The sequence below is a fragment of the Eleutherodactylus coqui genome, chromosome 1 (genome assembly GCF_035609145.1).
Source record: "Eleutherodactylus coqui strain aEleCoq1 chromosome 1, aEleCoq1.hap1, whole genome shotgun sequence".
NCBI classification, from domain to species: Eukaryota; Metazoa; Chordata; class Amphibia; order Anura; family Eleutherodactylidae; genus Eleutherodactylus; species Eleutherodactylus coqui.
Window position 1 is genome coordinate 524,063,254 of NC_089837.1, and position 15,696 is coordinate 524,078,949.

Below are 15,696 nucleotides of genomic sequence, written 5' to 3' on the forward strand. Positions count from 1 at the left end.
ACTTAGCACAGTGAGGCGGTGGGTGGTGCCTTTTAACTGTGACAACAGAGACGTGAAAGACAAACCCCATTCCGGATGCCATGCACAGCTGTCACACCACAAAATGCATCTTAATCAGTTCATCTGTGCAAATCAGTGGATCATCGTTTCCAACTCATCCGTATTCAGCTCCTTAGGCCTTAGTCAGACGGGCGTTTTTAGCCGCGATTTGCGCATGCGCATGCGTCCGGCGATTTTATAAAACCATTGCTTCACAATGGTATCGGACACATGAGCGCTTTTTATGCGCTCGTCCGATAAATTATAGAACAGAAATCGCAGATCGCACCTATCTGCGATCTGCGATTCCTGTTCTCTTCTGTATATGCGCTCAACGGGGCCGGCGGCAGCAGCGCCGACCCCATTGAGAACATATAGAAGACAAATCATTCTTCTCTGCCACAGCTGTAACAGCTGTGGCAGAGAAGAACGATGTTTGCCCATTGAATTCAATGGAGCGGCAATACAGTGGCTCCATTGAAAGCAATAGGCTGCCGGCGTGCGCGGGGTGAATTGTCGGGAAGGGCTTAAATATATAAGCCCTTCCCTGCAATTCATCCTAAAATGTGTTAAAATAAAAAAAATTGTATACTCACCTTTCCGCTGCAGCCGGAGTCCAGCCGCGGCCGCTGTCAGTTCTCCTGAACTGCTTCTCGGCACTATTCAGCCGGCGGGGCTTTAAAATCCCCGCCTGCTGAATGATCTGCCTCTGATTGGTCACAGCCCTGACCAATCAGAGGCAGGTTTCACTCACACACCCATTCAGTGACTGCTGCCTCTCAGCGCTTAGCCAATCAGGGGCAGGTCTGACTCACATCCATTCATGAATTCATGAATGGGTGTGAGTGAGACATGCCTCTGATTGGCTCAGCGCTGAGCCAATCAGGGGGCAGGTCTGACTCACACCCCCTTCACACCCACTGCAGGACGGCCGCGCGGAGCTCCGGCTGCCGGGAGAAGGCGAGTATATATATATTTTTTATTTTTACACATTTTAGGATGAATTGCAGGGAAGGGCTTATATATTTAAGCCCTTCCCGACAATTCATCCCGGGCTCGTCCGCAGCGCATTGCTTTAAATGGAGCCGGCTCTATTGCCATCTCCATTGAATGCAATGCGCTGGACAGCTCCGGCCCGTTTCTAATGAAACGCGGTTAGGAGCAGATTTTCGGGCGATTTGCGGGCGACTTGCGCGCACCGGTCACGCGATTTGCGGATGCGCATCCGTCATGCGATCCGCAAAGCGCGTGAAAAAACGCCCGTGTGACTAAGGCCTTACACGGTTGCCGAAGATGCTCTTCATTTCGTGGTGGGACAGCTGTGCATGGACGTCCGGAACATGGCTTGTCTTTGACATCACCATTGGCACTGTTGAAATGCGCCACCCACTGCCCTTCTATACTAACATCCATTGTTTGGCCTCTGTAAACGTTCAGCAATAAAGTTGAGCGAACATACTCTGCTGAGCTTGATGCTCGTTCGAGCTTTAGCGTACTCGATGGTGCTCGCTACTCGAACAAGCATCGAGTCGTGTTCGACCCCACCCCAGTTTTTGGCTCCTCACCGCTGTGACGTGCCTGTTTTGGCCCCTCCCCTCCGCGACGCAGTGCGCGTCATTGGCAAATTTTTGGGCTGGCTGGCGAGAGAGATAGAACGAACCTAGAAAAAAAAAGAAAAAAGCTCGGCACCCGGCGTCCCACATACAAAAATGCTTGAGTCTCCCATTGTAGTCAATGGGGTTCGTTACTTGAGTAGAGCTCTCGAATTTTACGAAAAGCTCGACTCGAATAACGCGGACCCGAGCATTTGGGTGCTCGCTAATCTCTATTCAGCAAGCATTCATGAAAGTCACTGGGTGGGATATTTTCCCCATGGAGGAATTCAGTTACACACTTTTGCTTAAATGAAAAAAGTTTGGTCCGGTGTCACCAGTAGAGCAATATGTGATTGTTCTCAGCAAGAGAAACCACACAATCTTGTAGATATGAGACCTTTTAATGGCTAACAAAAATACATGATGTCATAGCGATCTCTCCAACCTATGCAGGGTTTTTCCTCAGGCTTAGTGAAATAGATCCGAAGAGGCATTTATATATATGCACACACACACATGAAAGGGTATAGACATGGTGTGATTTACCAGAAAAATACCAGAGCAGAATGACTAGAGAAGTAAATACTCAATTATTCCACTGATAAAGGATGTGAAAGTTTTATGGTCTCTAAATTGGTGTTAGGGGGTCACCAGGCCAGATTTATCATTCTCCACTGATGCAAAAAGGACCCTCCGAGGTTCATTCTGTTTTTGAGGGTATCAAGAATGGTTATAAATTTGTACTCCCAAATTCTTCTGTGACGTTGAGATTTGAACTTGCCTTTAAGTATAACAACTTTCATGTGTTCTATGTTGTTTCCGAGACTAGAAAAGTGCTCGGCCGCAGGTGATTCTGTCTTTCTCTGTTTAATTATGTGGCAATGAGATCCCATCCTCGCTTTCAGTTTTTGTCCTGTTTGCCCAACATAAAGCCCCCCAACAGGACATTCACTGCACAGGATCAGGTACACAACATTGGACGTGGAACATGTAACTGTCCCCGGGATCTTATAGTCCTGCTGTGTGTTGGGGATTTGTATCCTGTCCTCCGACCGTACATGGTATGAAGTCATCAATGTAGCGGAAGTAGGCCAATGGTTTGCTGGAGCAGGAGGCCAGAAAGTCACTCACAGTTTTGCCTTGGAGAGGGCTTTTTGCATCAGTGGAGAATATGAGAAATCTGGTCCAATTTAGAGACAATAACATTTGCACATGCAAATTAATCACACCAAGTCTGTGCTTTTTCATATGTATATGTTCTGTATATAAATGGTTCTTCTGATCTATTTCATTATGCCCGAAGAACCCTGAGTAGGATCTAAAGCTCGCTATAACATCATGCATTTTTGTTAGCCATTAGAGATGGCGAGCATATTCGCTAAGGGCAATTGCTCGGGAGAGCATTGCCCTTAGCGAGTACATGCCCGCTCTGAAGAAAAGATTTGGCTGCCAGCGGGGGCGGGGAGCGGCGGGGGGAGAGTGGGGAGGAATGGAGGGGAGATCTCTCTCTCCCTCTCTCTCCCCCGCTCCCTCCTGCTCCCTTCAGCAACTCACCGCTCCCCCGTGCCGGCAGCCGAATCTTTTCTTCCGAGTGGGCAGGTACTCGCTAAGGGCAATGCTCTCTCGAGTAATTGCCCTTAGCGAGTATGCTCACTCATCTCTATTAGCCATTAACCCTTTCCAATCCACTGTCTGACGTCTAAAGACATTCTGATTGAAGGCTGTACAGCTCCAATGTCGGAAGACGTCTGGCAGGGTATTCTTACTGTAGATTACTGGCCGCTCTGTTGTTGGGGGCCTCTCCAGCATGTCCCATATCGCAGTACTGGCTTTAGCCAGCAGATGGCGCCATTGTATAATGGCAGAAAGAGAAAGTCCCCTAGGAAACCCTGAATCCAAAATTGGATTGGAGAGGGTTAAAAGCTATCATGTCTACAAGATGACTTGGTTTCTCTTACTGAGAGCAATCACACCTTTGCTTTATATACATGTCAAACACCATTTTGTCAGACCGCCCACCTGCTGCCATCGGTCGCATGGTAACATTAATGGATATTGGCAGAAAGGTTCAAACTATACGGCCATCCGGCCAACATCCGCCTCTGACGTTGTGTGCCAACATAATAAAATAGGAGGCATTAGTTTCAAAGTTCTGCCACAGTATGGTGCTTTATTGTGGAACCATATGGCAGTACACAGCCCACAGCTTCACAGTATGGTACTATATGGATGCCTACAATCAGTAAATCTGCCTGATGTGTGGACTTTATATACGCCTTATACACCCGCATATAAAGATAGAGAACCTAAGAAAAAGTTTTCATCCGAAGATCATTTCGCAATTTCTTAGAACTCACAGCATCAGATACTGAATATAGCAGCTTCATACATAAATTTATATCTCGAAATTGCAATTTATATCAGATATTCTTCAAGAGAATCAAAACGCACCAACAACAATACATCTCGGGTCTTGTGGTCAGATGTGATTTCACTCTGTGATTTCTATGAAGCGGCATTACACTCTCAGTGGATTTGTCCGCTTCTCTACTATTTTATATATGGACTCATTTATTTAAAGGGAACCAGTCACCAGGTTTCCCCCTACCACAAGCCCGCCCCTCCCCAAATATATAGTGATTGTTGCACAGTAGTCTTGGATACCTTCGTTACAGTATATTAGATGACTCCTGCATCGCATTATACTTATCTCACAGCAGTCCGGTGGGCAAATCCGAACCGTGAGAGCTCTGAGTGGAGATTATGCTCAGCTGGCCGACCATAGTTGACATCCCCATAAGCTGCTTGTGATCTTTGATCCTCGGGGGCGGAGCATACAAAGAGTAAACCCGGTGCCTGTGCCCACAACAGGGATACTGTGCATGTACAAAAACAACTGTCCAGCATGATATCAAGCATAAAAAAAGAAATACTTACTCGTAGTCCCATTTATATACATACAGCTCACTTACAAACACACAATCACATGATGAAGCACATCACACGATCAGAGAATAACATGGTGTGTACTGAATCCTAATTAACCCCTTAGTGATCTACATAGATCGCAGCAGGGAAGGGGTTAACAGTGGGGGTCGCTGCTCTGTTGCCGCAGGAACCCGGCTATCAGTGACAGCTGGCTCCCGCTTCCGCATAGCGTGAGATCTCTTCTGATCTTGAGCTATCCCCAATACCTAAGTTCACACCCTGTTTTGCAAGAAGTACCCCTCTTCCAGGACCTAAAGTTACACCCTGGAGCAGGAAGGGGTTAAAAACGTTTTAGGGGATATTATCAATTTAAAATGGTTTTTTTTTGTGTGTGGGGAAAAATGTGTATTCTTTTAAAACTGCATTCCTTCTCTTTAAAGTAAAACCTTATTAAGCTTTTTTGAAACTATTTTTTAGCCCCTCAAGTGCAATGCTTCAATCTGTAATATAATACACCGCATTACTTATGCAGTGTATTGTGCTATGACAATGCCATCAGCCTCCGGCTGCCATGGGTGACAGAAGTAACCCACCTACCCCCATCATTTGCTAACATGTTGCAGTTGCGATAGATCGTGGCATGTAGGGGGTTAAACTGCTGGGATCTGAGGTTTCTCCTCTCCTGGCTGTTAGAGCAGGAGCCGGGCTGTCAGTAGTGAGCCAAGTGACCCACTAAGGCACAATGTCCACAGATGGATTCGACTTGCAAAATCTGCATGGGTGATCCGCAGTGCAAGCCTCACATAGAGAAGCATGGGGCGTCCGAACTTCATTTAACACCTGCGGATGCCATCCACGGATAATAAATCGCAGCATGCTACTACTATCAACCCTGACAGCAGTATTTAAATACCCCGACCGATGTTTGGGGGTCCCGTACAGCCCCCTTGCCGTGTCATGCCACACGGGGCCTACTGCAAGGCCCAATGGCTGTCTTGGCAGATAGCCCATCATGCCGTCCCTGTGGAGTGGCTTGGTAGGCTGCCTATCAGAATACAGTATGATGTAATGCTATGGCATCACATCATACTGCAGGAGCGATCAGAGCATCACATGTTGTGCTCCCCATGGGGACTAAAAGAAAGTGTGAAAATAAAAACAATAAAGTTTTACAAATTATTTTTAAAAAAGTAATAAAAGTAAAAAAAAAAAATTAGCAATAAAAAAATCAAAATAATAAAGCAAAAATACGTGTTTGGTATCGCTGCGTCCGTAAAATTCCAATCTATCGAAGTAATGCAGTATTTACCCCACATGGCGAACGTGGTCCGAAAAAAAAATAAAGAACGCCAGAATGCACTTTTTTGGTCACCCTATCTCCAAGAAAAAATGTAATAAAAAGCGATCAAAAAGTCAATTGTATGTGAAACTGGTACCAACGGAAACGACAGAACGTACCGCACAAAATGACCCCTCACTCAACGATGTCGACAAAAAATGTAAAAAGTTATTGTGCGCAGAAGATGGAGACAGAAAATAATTTTTAAAGATTAAATATCTTTAAAAAAAAAAGTACTACAGCAAAAAAAAAAAAAAACTAGCTAAAATTTTTGTATCGTAGTAATCGTACTGACCCATAGAATAAAGTTATCAGGTCATTTTTGTTGCAATTTGTGCGCCGTAGAAACAGGACGCACCGAGAGATGGCGGAATGTCGGGGTTTTTTTCCATTTCTCTCCACTTAGAATTTTTTAAAAAATTTTTCTGTACATTATATGGTACAATAAATAATACCATTGAAAGATACAACTCGGTTAGCAAAAAACAAGCCCTCATACAGCGACGTCGATGGATAAATAAAGGAGCTACAATTTTTTAAAAGGGAGGACGAAAAAACGAAAATGGAAAAAAGCAAAAAAGCTTGTCACTAAGGGGTTAAAGCCCCTTAGTGAGGGCAGTAAAAAGCCAATTGTGTTCACTAAGGGGTTAAAGATAAAAAAAGTGAAAAAGTTTTATCCGCATCTCCAGAAGGTCAACCAAACAATGTAAAAGTATATGTGTTTAGTGACATGTAGGTGACAAGCGACGTGTCGGGGGAGACCAGCCAATGACTAAATAAAGGTGAGAAATGAATATTATTGCTGCCGCGGATACATGATGATATCACAACACAACAACTACCTGCGGCAGGAGTGTGATACTTATCCACAACCTCTGCTGTTATTTTACATTTTTTTATATCCCCGTAGATACATGCTCTGATAATGCACTGCAGTACTTCTACACCGCAATACCTTTCACTCACAATAGCGATCACTGGCCACAGCAGCCTCGGTCACCAGTGTATGACAGCAACCAGTGCATGACAACCTATTGGCCCTCTGCACCCGCTCTGTGAACCCTTTACATGCTGCAATGTACATTGATCACGGGCAGGGCTTGTAAAGGGTCAAGAGCGGTGGAGATAGAGGGGTTGGATGTTCTCATCGATCCCCCCTGCTGCAGCAGGAGGGCGGCTATCAGTTACAGCTAACTCCTACTGTGAGATGGTGTTACCTACCACCCTGCTGGGACGTAAACTTACATCCTGCGGCGTTAGGGACTTAAAAGAAACAGCAATATGAAAATGACTGTAAATATTCTCTTTAGGTCGCTTTGAGGATTGGATCCAACAACTTCCTGATGGAAAATAAAATCATAGGTTCAGGTAAAATAACTAACATCTGGCAAACTAATCCCAACTCCACATTCAACGTAACATGAATGTATAACTGACTGGGGGGCCCGTCCGGGACGATTCACCCCAATGTATGATGGAGACAAGAAAAAGGACAAAACATTAATACAGAAAATATTCAGCAAATTACCGATCATCCTAATTAGTGGAGCGTTCATGGAGGCGAGGGAGAAGAATACATGTAACAAGGCATCATAGGTCCTCATTGTACATGTAACCCATCAGTTCCCCATGTAAATATCCAGCCAACATCTCTGCCCATTAACTATTTGTTGCGATCGCTGCGTTTAGTCTTCCGTATTTTCCCAATACCACAAACCTCCAGTGACGTCTGATGACTCTGATGGTGATGCATGAAATATTCAGTAAGATGCGACGCTGAGCCCGGATTAGTGATGTATTCTATATGTTCTGGGATTTTAATCTTACATTTCCCACTAGTACATCCCAAATAGGCAGGATTTAGCCCCGAAAGGACCAGGCCCTTTTTAGGGATTTTAACCATGGGGTGGTTTTATAGACGTATTTCTTTTTCTTCAGCCACCAAAAATATTTTTGCTGCGTTTTTTTTTCCGTGACATATAGGCGTATTTTTTGCATCTTTTTTTATTTCATTTTTTCACCTACCTTTTAGTTTTATTGGGTGTAAGGTTGGTTTCACACGAGCGTGTGAGTGTGCCGTACAAAAGTGCTCACCCACGTACGTGCACAAACACGCATGAATGCAGGTCCGTGCTCATTGCCTTCAATGGGGCTGCGCCTGCTGCTGACGGCCCCATTGCAAGCAATGGGCTGCTAGCAACCCCTGCAATGATTTTTTGGGGAGGGGCTTTAAATATAAGCCCTTCCCTGAAAATCCTCCCTGTTTGTGTGAAAAAATAAAGAAAATTATATATATATATATATATATATTCACCTCTTCGCCGCTGCCGTGTAAAAATTGGCCTATGGGGAGTCCCCATGTCACTGAACACTGAATTCTATGAATGGCCAGGTGCTGCCTGTGATTGGCTGAGTGTTGTGACCAATCACAGGCAGCACTCTGCTGTCATTCAATGAATGGCTGAGAGCTGCCTGTGATTGGCTGGGCGCTCAGCCAATCAGATATAGCCCTTTCAGCAGGCTGGGATTTTAAATCCCTGTCTGCTGAAAGAGCTTCAGAGCAATGCAGGGAGTAGAAAGGCTAGACGCACCTGAGCCCCTGCAGCCCAGGAGAGGTGAGTATAATTTTTTTTATTTTTAACACATTCTAGGGATGATTTTCTGGGAAGAGCTTATATTTAAAGCCCTTCCCTGAAAATCCCTGCAGGGCTTGCAGTAGCCCATTGCTTTTAATGGGGCTGCAGAAGCGCCGGTCCTATTGAAAGCAATGGGAGAACATCGCGATCCTTTGTGACAGCTGTGACGGGGGATTCTTTAATCCCCGGAATCCTCTTGGCACTGATCATTGTGACAGTGCTGTGACAGTGCTCAGTGACAAGGGGTCTCCTCACTGGGGAATATTGACACACACCACGGGCCTATGGTGCACACATGTCCTATGTTTTGCAGGTACGTGCGTTTGCAAGCCTGTAAAACATGGACATGTGAACACACCATAGGGAACCAATTCCCGCAGCGTAAAAGCTCCCGGACGTCCAAGATAGCTCATGCGGAGCACATTCCAGTGGGGCGTTTTTACACCAGGAGAAAAAATAGTTCAGGAACTATCTTCTGGATGGAATACGGTGGCTATGGCAACCGACAGTGGTGGGAGGTGGGAGGGGCTATATATTTAAAGCTCTTCCCCGAAAATCACTGCAGTGCTTGCCGGCATCCCATTGCTTTCAACAGGGCTGGCCCCATTGAAAGCAATGGGAGAACATCGTGATCCTCTGCTACTGCTGTGACAGAAGTGGCAGAGGATTCTTTCATCCCCGCGGGGAGTCCCATCATCACTGAACACTGTGAAGGTGCTATCACAGTGTTCAGTGATGAGGGGCTCCGCGCGGGCAGTCTTTATGCGTAGCACAGACCTTCCCGGTGCACGGATGTACTATCTTTTGCAGGTGCGCAAATTTTGAGGCCTGTAAGAAACGGATATGTGAACACACCATAGGAAACCAATGGTTCTAATAGACGCTTGTCTGACTGAGGCCTTAGGGACAATATCACACATATATAACTTGATTATCTTTTAGATTTATCTACTTGTGCACAATAAAAGTTTTTTTTCATGCAAAAACAATTTTTTGGCATCATTGCACACAGTGAGCCCTAACGTTTATTTTTTCATCTATGGAGCCGGATCAGGTCTTGTGTTTTGCAGGTTGGGTTGACGTTTCCATTAGTACCATCTCAGGGGATGTACAACTTTTCGATAGCTTTTTAAAATTTTTTTTGTTTGGCAGGATGATTGAAAACAGCAATTCTGACGTCGTTTTTGGGTTTTTTTAAACGACGTTCACCAAACAGGATAAATACCATAATAATTTTATAGAACCGCTTGTTACAAACATGTCAAGACCAAATTAGTTTTTTTTCCTATTTGGATTTACCCAATAGTAAATTGAGTTTTATTGGAAAAATTTTTGCCTTTGTTATTTTTGGGGAGATTCATTAAATGACAGCTGAGCGCCGCTTGTGATTGGTCAATCAGAGGCAGCGCTCAGCTGTCATTTAATGAATGGCTGAGTGCTGCTTGTTATTGGCTGAGCACTCAGCCAATCAGACCAAGTGCTTTCTCTGGGCTGGGATTTTTAAATCCCCGTTCAGGCTAAGTGCTTCAGAGCAGTGCCAGGGATTCCAGAGAGAAGATGTTCTGGAGCCCCGAACAGCGCTGCTAGGTGAGTAATGGTTTTTTTTTTTTTTTTCTACACCTAGGGATGATTTTCAGGGAAGGGTTTATATTTAAAGCCCTGCCCCGAAAATCACTGCAGGGGTTGCTGGCAGCCCATTGCTTGCAATGGGGTCGTCAGCAGCAGCTGCAGCCCTATTGAAAGCAATGGACACGGACCTGCATTCATGCGTGTTTGTGCACGTACGTGGGTGAACAGTTTTGTGTGCACATACGCACGCACAAATACACGCTCATCTGACTCGGGCCTAATTGTACCGACTTGTAAACTGAGATTTACATTTCATTTATGGTGAATGGCATGTGAAATAAACCAATATCAGAGCTGTGGGTTTTTTTGTACACCTCAACTCCGAAAAACATGCCATAAAAAGTGATCAAAAAGTCATCTGTACCCCCAAAACAGTCCCAATAAAGCACAAGCCGTCACACAGCTCCATAGATGGAAAAAGGAAAAGGTTATGGCTCCCAGAATACGGTAATACAAAATAGTGAAAAAAAATTTTTTTTTTTTTTGTGCAAAGGTAACAAAACAAAGTATATGAATTGGTTATTACAGTATTTACACCGCGCAGTAAACACTGTAAGATAAAAAAAAATGTAAAAATTCCAGAATTGCTGTTTTTTTGATCACTACACCTCCAAAACAACATACAATAAAACCAAAAAACCACATATACCACAAAACAGTAATAATGAAAACATCAAATTATTAGGAAAAAACCTGCCTGCTCGGCACAATTAGATACGGCAACGCAAGAAAAAAAGGTCTATGAAAAATGTTTTATTATACAAAGGTAGCAAAAACTTGCAATTTTTGTGCGTTGCGATTTCAACATTAGCAAGTCCCATTGACAGCCGGACGAAAAAAAACCTGCGAATTCGCAGCGAAAAAAAAATGGTAGTGGGTAGTCACCCTAAAAAGTGATCAAAAATGTGTCTGCATCTCAAAATGTTAGCAATGAGAACATCGGCTTATCCCACAAATGACAGCTGGATGAAACGGTGAACAGCTACGGTTCTCTGGATAGGACGATGAAACTTTGAGCATAAATCATAAAAGAAAAAAAACTATATATATTTGGTATCACCGGAATCACACCGACCGGCGGAATACAGTCAGAATTTAAAGAAATTAGTCAAAACTGACCTCAAGAGGAAAAAATGTTTACCACAGGGGGAAATAACGAATACGCTGCTGCATTATAATGATCAGACTAAAAAAAAAGGCAAAAAAGGGTAAAAATGTGATCTCCGGTATAATAGTCACTACTAATAATAACAAGCAGTAATAGTAATCTGGGCAACATTATAAATAACTGCTAGAATAGTGCTATAAAGACAAGCAATAATGATGATAATATCAATAAGAGTATAAAAGTAATAACACTAATCCTAAATAATGCAAATGCTATGATTAACCCCTTCCAAACCCCAACAGAGCTGCTGTCTGGGCTCTGTGCAGCAGCTACGTAAATTTCCGTCAGCCATTCCTTCACTAATCACGGTCCCTCCCAGCGGCTAAAACACCCAATCCGGCTTTTACTAGCAGCCTGTTCTGGTGCCGTTATCAGAACCTGATTGGTTCAGGTCCCTGTGATGTCATCAGCGCTGGTCGGGAAAGTTTGTGCACTACAAACTTTCCCAGCATGTCAGCGCTGCATCGGCATCTCTCCTTTCTATCTTCCACTCTCCTGTCAGTGTGAGATCGGAGGAGAGCGTAATATATAAATCACCACCAATTAACCCCTTCTATTACAAATCCCCCAGACTGATTTAGTTAGTATACAGGTGATTGTATAGTGTAGGGGGTCATTTTTAATAATTTATCTAGAAATCAGTTACATTTATAAGGGTCCGCTCACAGGCAGCAGATTTTGGTGCCGATCCACAGCTGATTTCATATGGAGGGGCGACGTCTGTTGCAGATAAATGTCAATATCTGCATCAAAAGGGACATAATCTGCAATTTCACATGGATTTTCCCAAACGGAAAATCAGCACCAATTAGGTGTGAACATGACCCTCCCGTTAAGTTATTACATCCATTGGTTATTACATCTATTAACCAACCACACCGGGTATATGCAGGGAAGATGATTGGTTACATTTAAATGAGAATTAAAAACAATATGCGTCAAAATTATGAGAATGAATGTTAAATTAGTAAATTTCCTAAATTGCTCAGAAATGTGGGCCTTCCAAAATAATGTAAACAAGTGGAAATCTATATCAGATTAATAATTACTGCAGTACGTACAGATGTGACATACTGCAGTTGAAAAAAAAACAAAAAAAAATTATAATTTCCTCAATTTTAGCACTTTTACTCAAATCATATCGGACTACTTTTACAACCTACATAAAGTACAAAATGTGACAAAAAAAACGATGTCAGAATTACTTGGGTATGCAAAAACCTTTAACCCCTTAGTGACGGAGCTTTTTTGCATTTTAGTTTTTTCCTCCCCCGTTTAAAAAATTGTAGCTCCTTTATGTATCCATCGCCGTCGCTGTATGAGGGCTTGTCGTTTTTTTGCGGGACGAGTTGTATTTTTTCAATCTTGCTATTTATTGTACAGAATAAAGAACTGAAAAACTTTTTAAAAAATTTCAAGTGGAGAGAAATGGAAAAAAAAAACACATTCCGCCATCTTTCAGTGCGTCTTGCTTCTACGGCGCACAAACTTCAACAAAAATGACCAGATAACTTTATTCTATGGGTCGGTACGATTACTCTGATAGCAAACTTATGTAGGTTTTTTTTTTGCTGTACTACTTGTATTTTTTTAAGACGTATTTTTGGTTTATTATTTAGATTTTTTTATTGCAAATATGGCAAAATGTTTTTGTTTTTTTTACTTTTATTACTTTTTTTAAAATAATTACTAAAACTTTATTGATCTTATTTTTACACTTTCTTTTAGTCCTCCTAGAGGACCACAACCAGCGATGCTTTGATCGCTCTTGCTATAGCATTACGTCATACTGCTTTTTGACAGGCATTCTATCAAGCCACCCCACGGCGATGGCTTGATAGGCATTCTGCCATGACAGCTCTGGGGTCTTTCAGAAGGACCTCGGCTGCCATGATACCTGCACGGCTCCCCCGATCTCACCACGGGGGGGGGGGGGGGCGTACAGGACCCCCGAATATCATTCGGTGGATTTAAATGCCGCCGTAAGAATTGACAGTGGCATTTAAAGGGTTAATAGCCGCGATCGGCCACATGGCCGATTGCGGCTATTGCCTGCGGGTATCAGCTGTAATAAACAGCTGACGCCTGCGCTGTATGGAGGGAGGTAGCGGCGCTGTCTCCGTCCATACACGTCCTCCAATGGCAGGACGTAACAACACTCTGCGGCCGTCACTAAGGGGTTAAAGATTTATTCTATGTTAAGGTGACACATACCAGATTTAGTATCGGTACTGGGTGTGTAACCACAGGGAGGCACAACCCATTCATACGCCTACCTTGAGATATAAAGCCCATTGTATCTCACGTGAGTTACACCGATGATGTATCACAACTCAACTGACATTATGACCACCGAGTCCAAGGAAGATTACTACGATTACGGCTATGAAAATGGTGACTATGTCTATATCTGTGAGACAGAAGAGTTGCTCCATACCCGTTGGATCCTGCCCACTCTCTACTCCATCTTTTTCCTTGTTGGATTCTTGGGGAATGTGTTAGTGATCGCAGTGGTCACCAAGCGTAGCTCCCGCCGGGCCGACACCTTCATCCTGAACCTTGCAGTCTCCGACCTCTTCTTTGTCTTGACGTTGCCTCTATGGGCCACTGCTTTAGCACAAGATGAATACTGGTCCTTTGGAGTTTCCCTTTGCAAGGCTAGCAGCTTTATCATTGCTGTCACCCGTTGTGCCAGTTCCTTAATGATGGCCGTCATGAGCGTGGACCGATACGTTGCTGTGGTAAGAGGAAAGAAGATGCACCCACTACGCACGCGGTCCTGCAGTCTTGTGGCCTGCTCTATGATTTGGGTTGTGTCCATCCTCATTGGATCCCCGTCGTTGGTGTTTAGACATCTTCAAGTGAACACTTCTGCCTGTGTGGATCCTGATAAATCTTCATCATCGTTCATTTTACCATTTAAAATGGTCGTCATCTTCTTCACATTTGTCTTGCCCTTTGCAGTTGTCCTCTTCTGCTATGGCAATATGGCCAAGTATCTGTGGAACTACTTCGGAAAGCAAGTGAGGACAAAGTCAAGTGCCAGGAAGCCCCAGGGTGGGCACAGTTGGCTCCGCATTGTGTCCTGTGTGGTTGGGGCTTTTTGTTTGTCTTGGCTTCCCTTTAATACACTGAACACTGTTGCAATAATATTTGAAAAGCCTGATACGACTTGCTCAACACGTAAGGCCATATTGCAAGCCATAAGAGTCACATCTGCTCTAGCTTTTGCCAACAGTTGCTCCAATCCACTCATGTACGCCCTTCTGGATGCTGGATTTAGGCGTCGGGCACAACTGTCTTTGCCAAGACTGTTCCTGACGTGTCGTTCATTGTTGCCTATCCCAGGCTGGAGTATGCCAACTGCTAGTATGAGTATGAAAAGCACCAGCACCTACACAGATAGCGACTGATGAACGTATGAACCTCGGCAGAACAAAACGATGAGGTCAAGAACTTTCTGAATGCCCTTAACTAGCATCTGTCCGATAATAATCTACGAACCATGACTTGGATCATCATTAGCATGTCACTAAACAGACTTGGAAGACCCCATATGTTTTCTGTGGACCGATAAGCAATCTGGCTGTAAATACCCGGGGTCAAATACCAAGTACTTACCGGATTTGGTGTTGAGATTATGGCTTGAAAATACTGTATATGGCTTCATTGTTCTGTACATACAGGTATTTGCAAATGGGTTATAGAAGCATAGATGTAATGAAGACATTCTACCATGTGTTTTAGTACATACACCTGAAATTCTGCATTCATAGATGTCTAGGAAGCTGAGATATGAGGAGCTCTTTGATGCTGTCTTCTTCTCATACAGCTGGTTTAGCGGTCGCTGTGCTTTTCAGTTGTTTTTTTGATCACCGATGACCACGGACAGTCTTCCATCACAAGCCGCTCAGGGACAGCTAAAACAGCTCTATAGCGTGAAGACCCCAATCTCTGTGACATGGGGGAGGGGGAATATTGGGGTTACCTGCGGTCACACCTTAACTTTTAGGTTTTGTATCACATTAAGATATATGTTCAAGACGAACATCCCGCTGATCCTAAATTGTATTATCAAGGATTATTTCATGTTAAATTGTATCCAAAAAGTAAAAAAAAAATAAAAATAAAATGTGTATTTTTGAATGGAACTACAAATGTTGTTTTTATTTAAGTAAATGGATCGAAATATTACATAATGTTGAGAAAAAGTCATCAGAGATGCTGGATGCGTAGAACAGACGCGGAAGAGACGTTCTGTGGATGAGGCTGTACCATCAGATCGGTCATTTGAATGTCAGGGACCTGGCCGAACACATCAATCCAAGGGGTCGTCCATAAATGGAGGAAAAGCTAAGGCAG

General features: G+C 43.7%; 1 protein-coding gene across 1 annotated transcript; it reads left to right on the top strand.

Annotated features, from left to right (window-relative positions):
• The first annotated feature begins 13,667 nt into the window (after window positions 1-13,667).
• Window positions 13,668-15,345, top strand: LOC136614989 (probable G-protein coupled receptor 25). The gene has a single exon (XM_066594146.1). It carries the CDS (start codon window positions 13,680-13,682, stop codon window positions 14,745-14,747), a length of 1,068 nt encoding a protein of 355 aa, XP_066450243.1. The 5' UTR covers window positions 13,668-13,679; the 3' UTR covers window positions 14,748-15,345.
• Window positions 15,346-15,696: the final 351 nt, after the last annotated feature.

Coding starts and splice junctions, on each gene's coding strand:
- LOC136614989 (XM_066594146.1), top strand. CDS start 13,680: ATGACCACCGAGTCCAAGGAAGATTACTACGATTACGGCTATGAAAAT.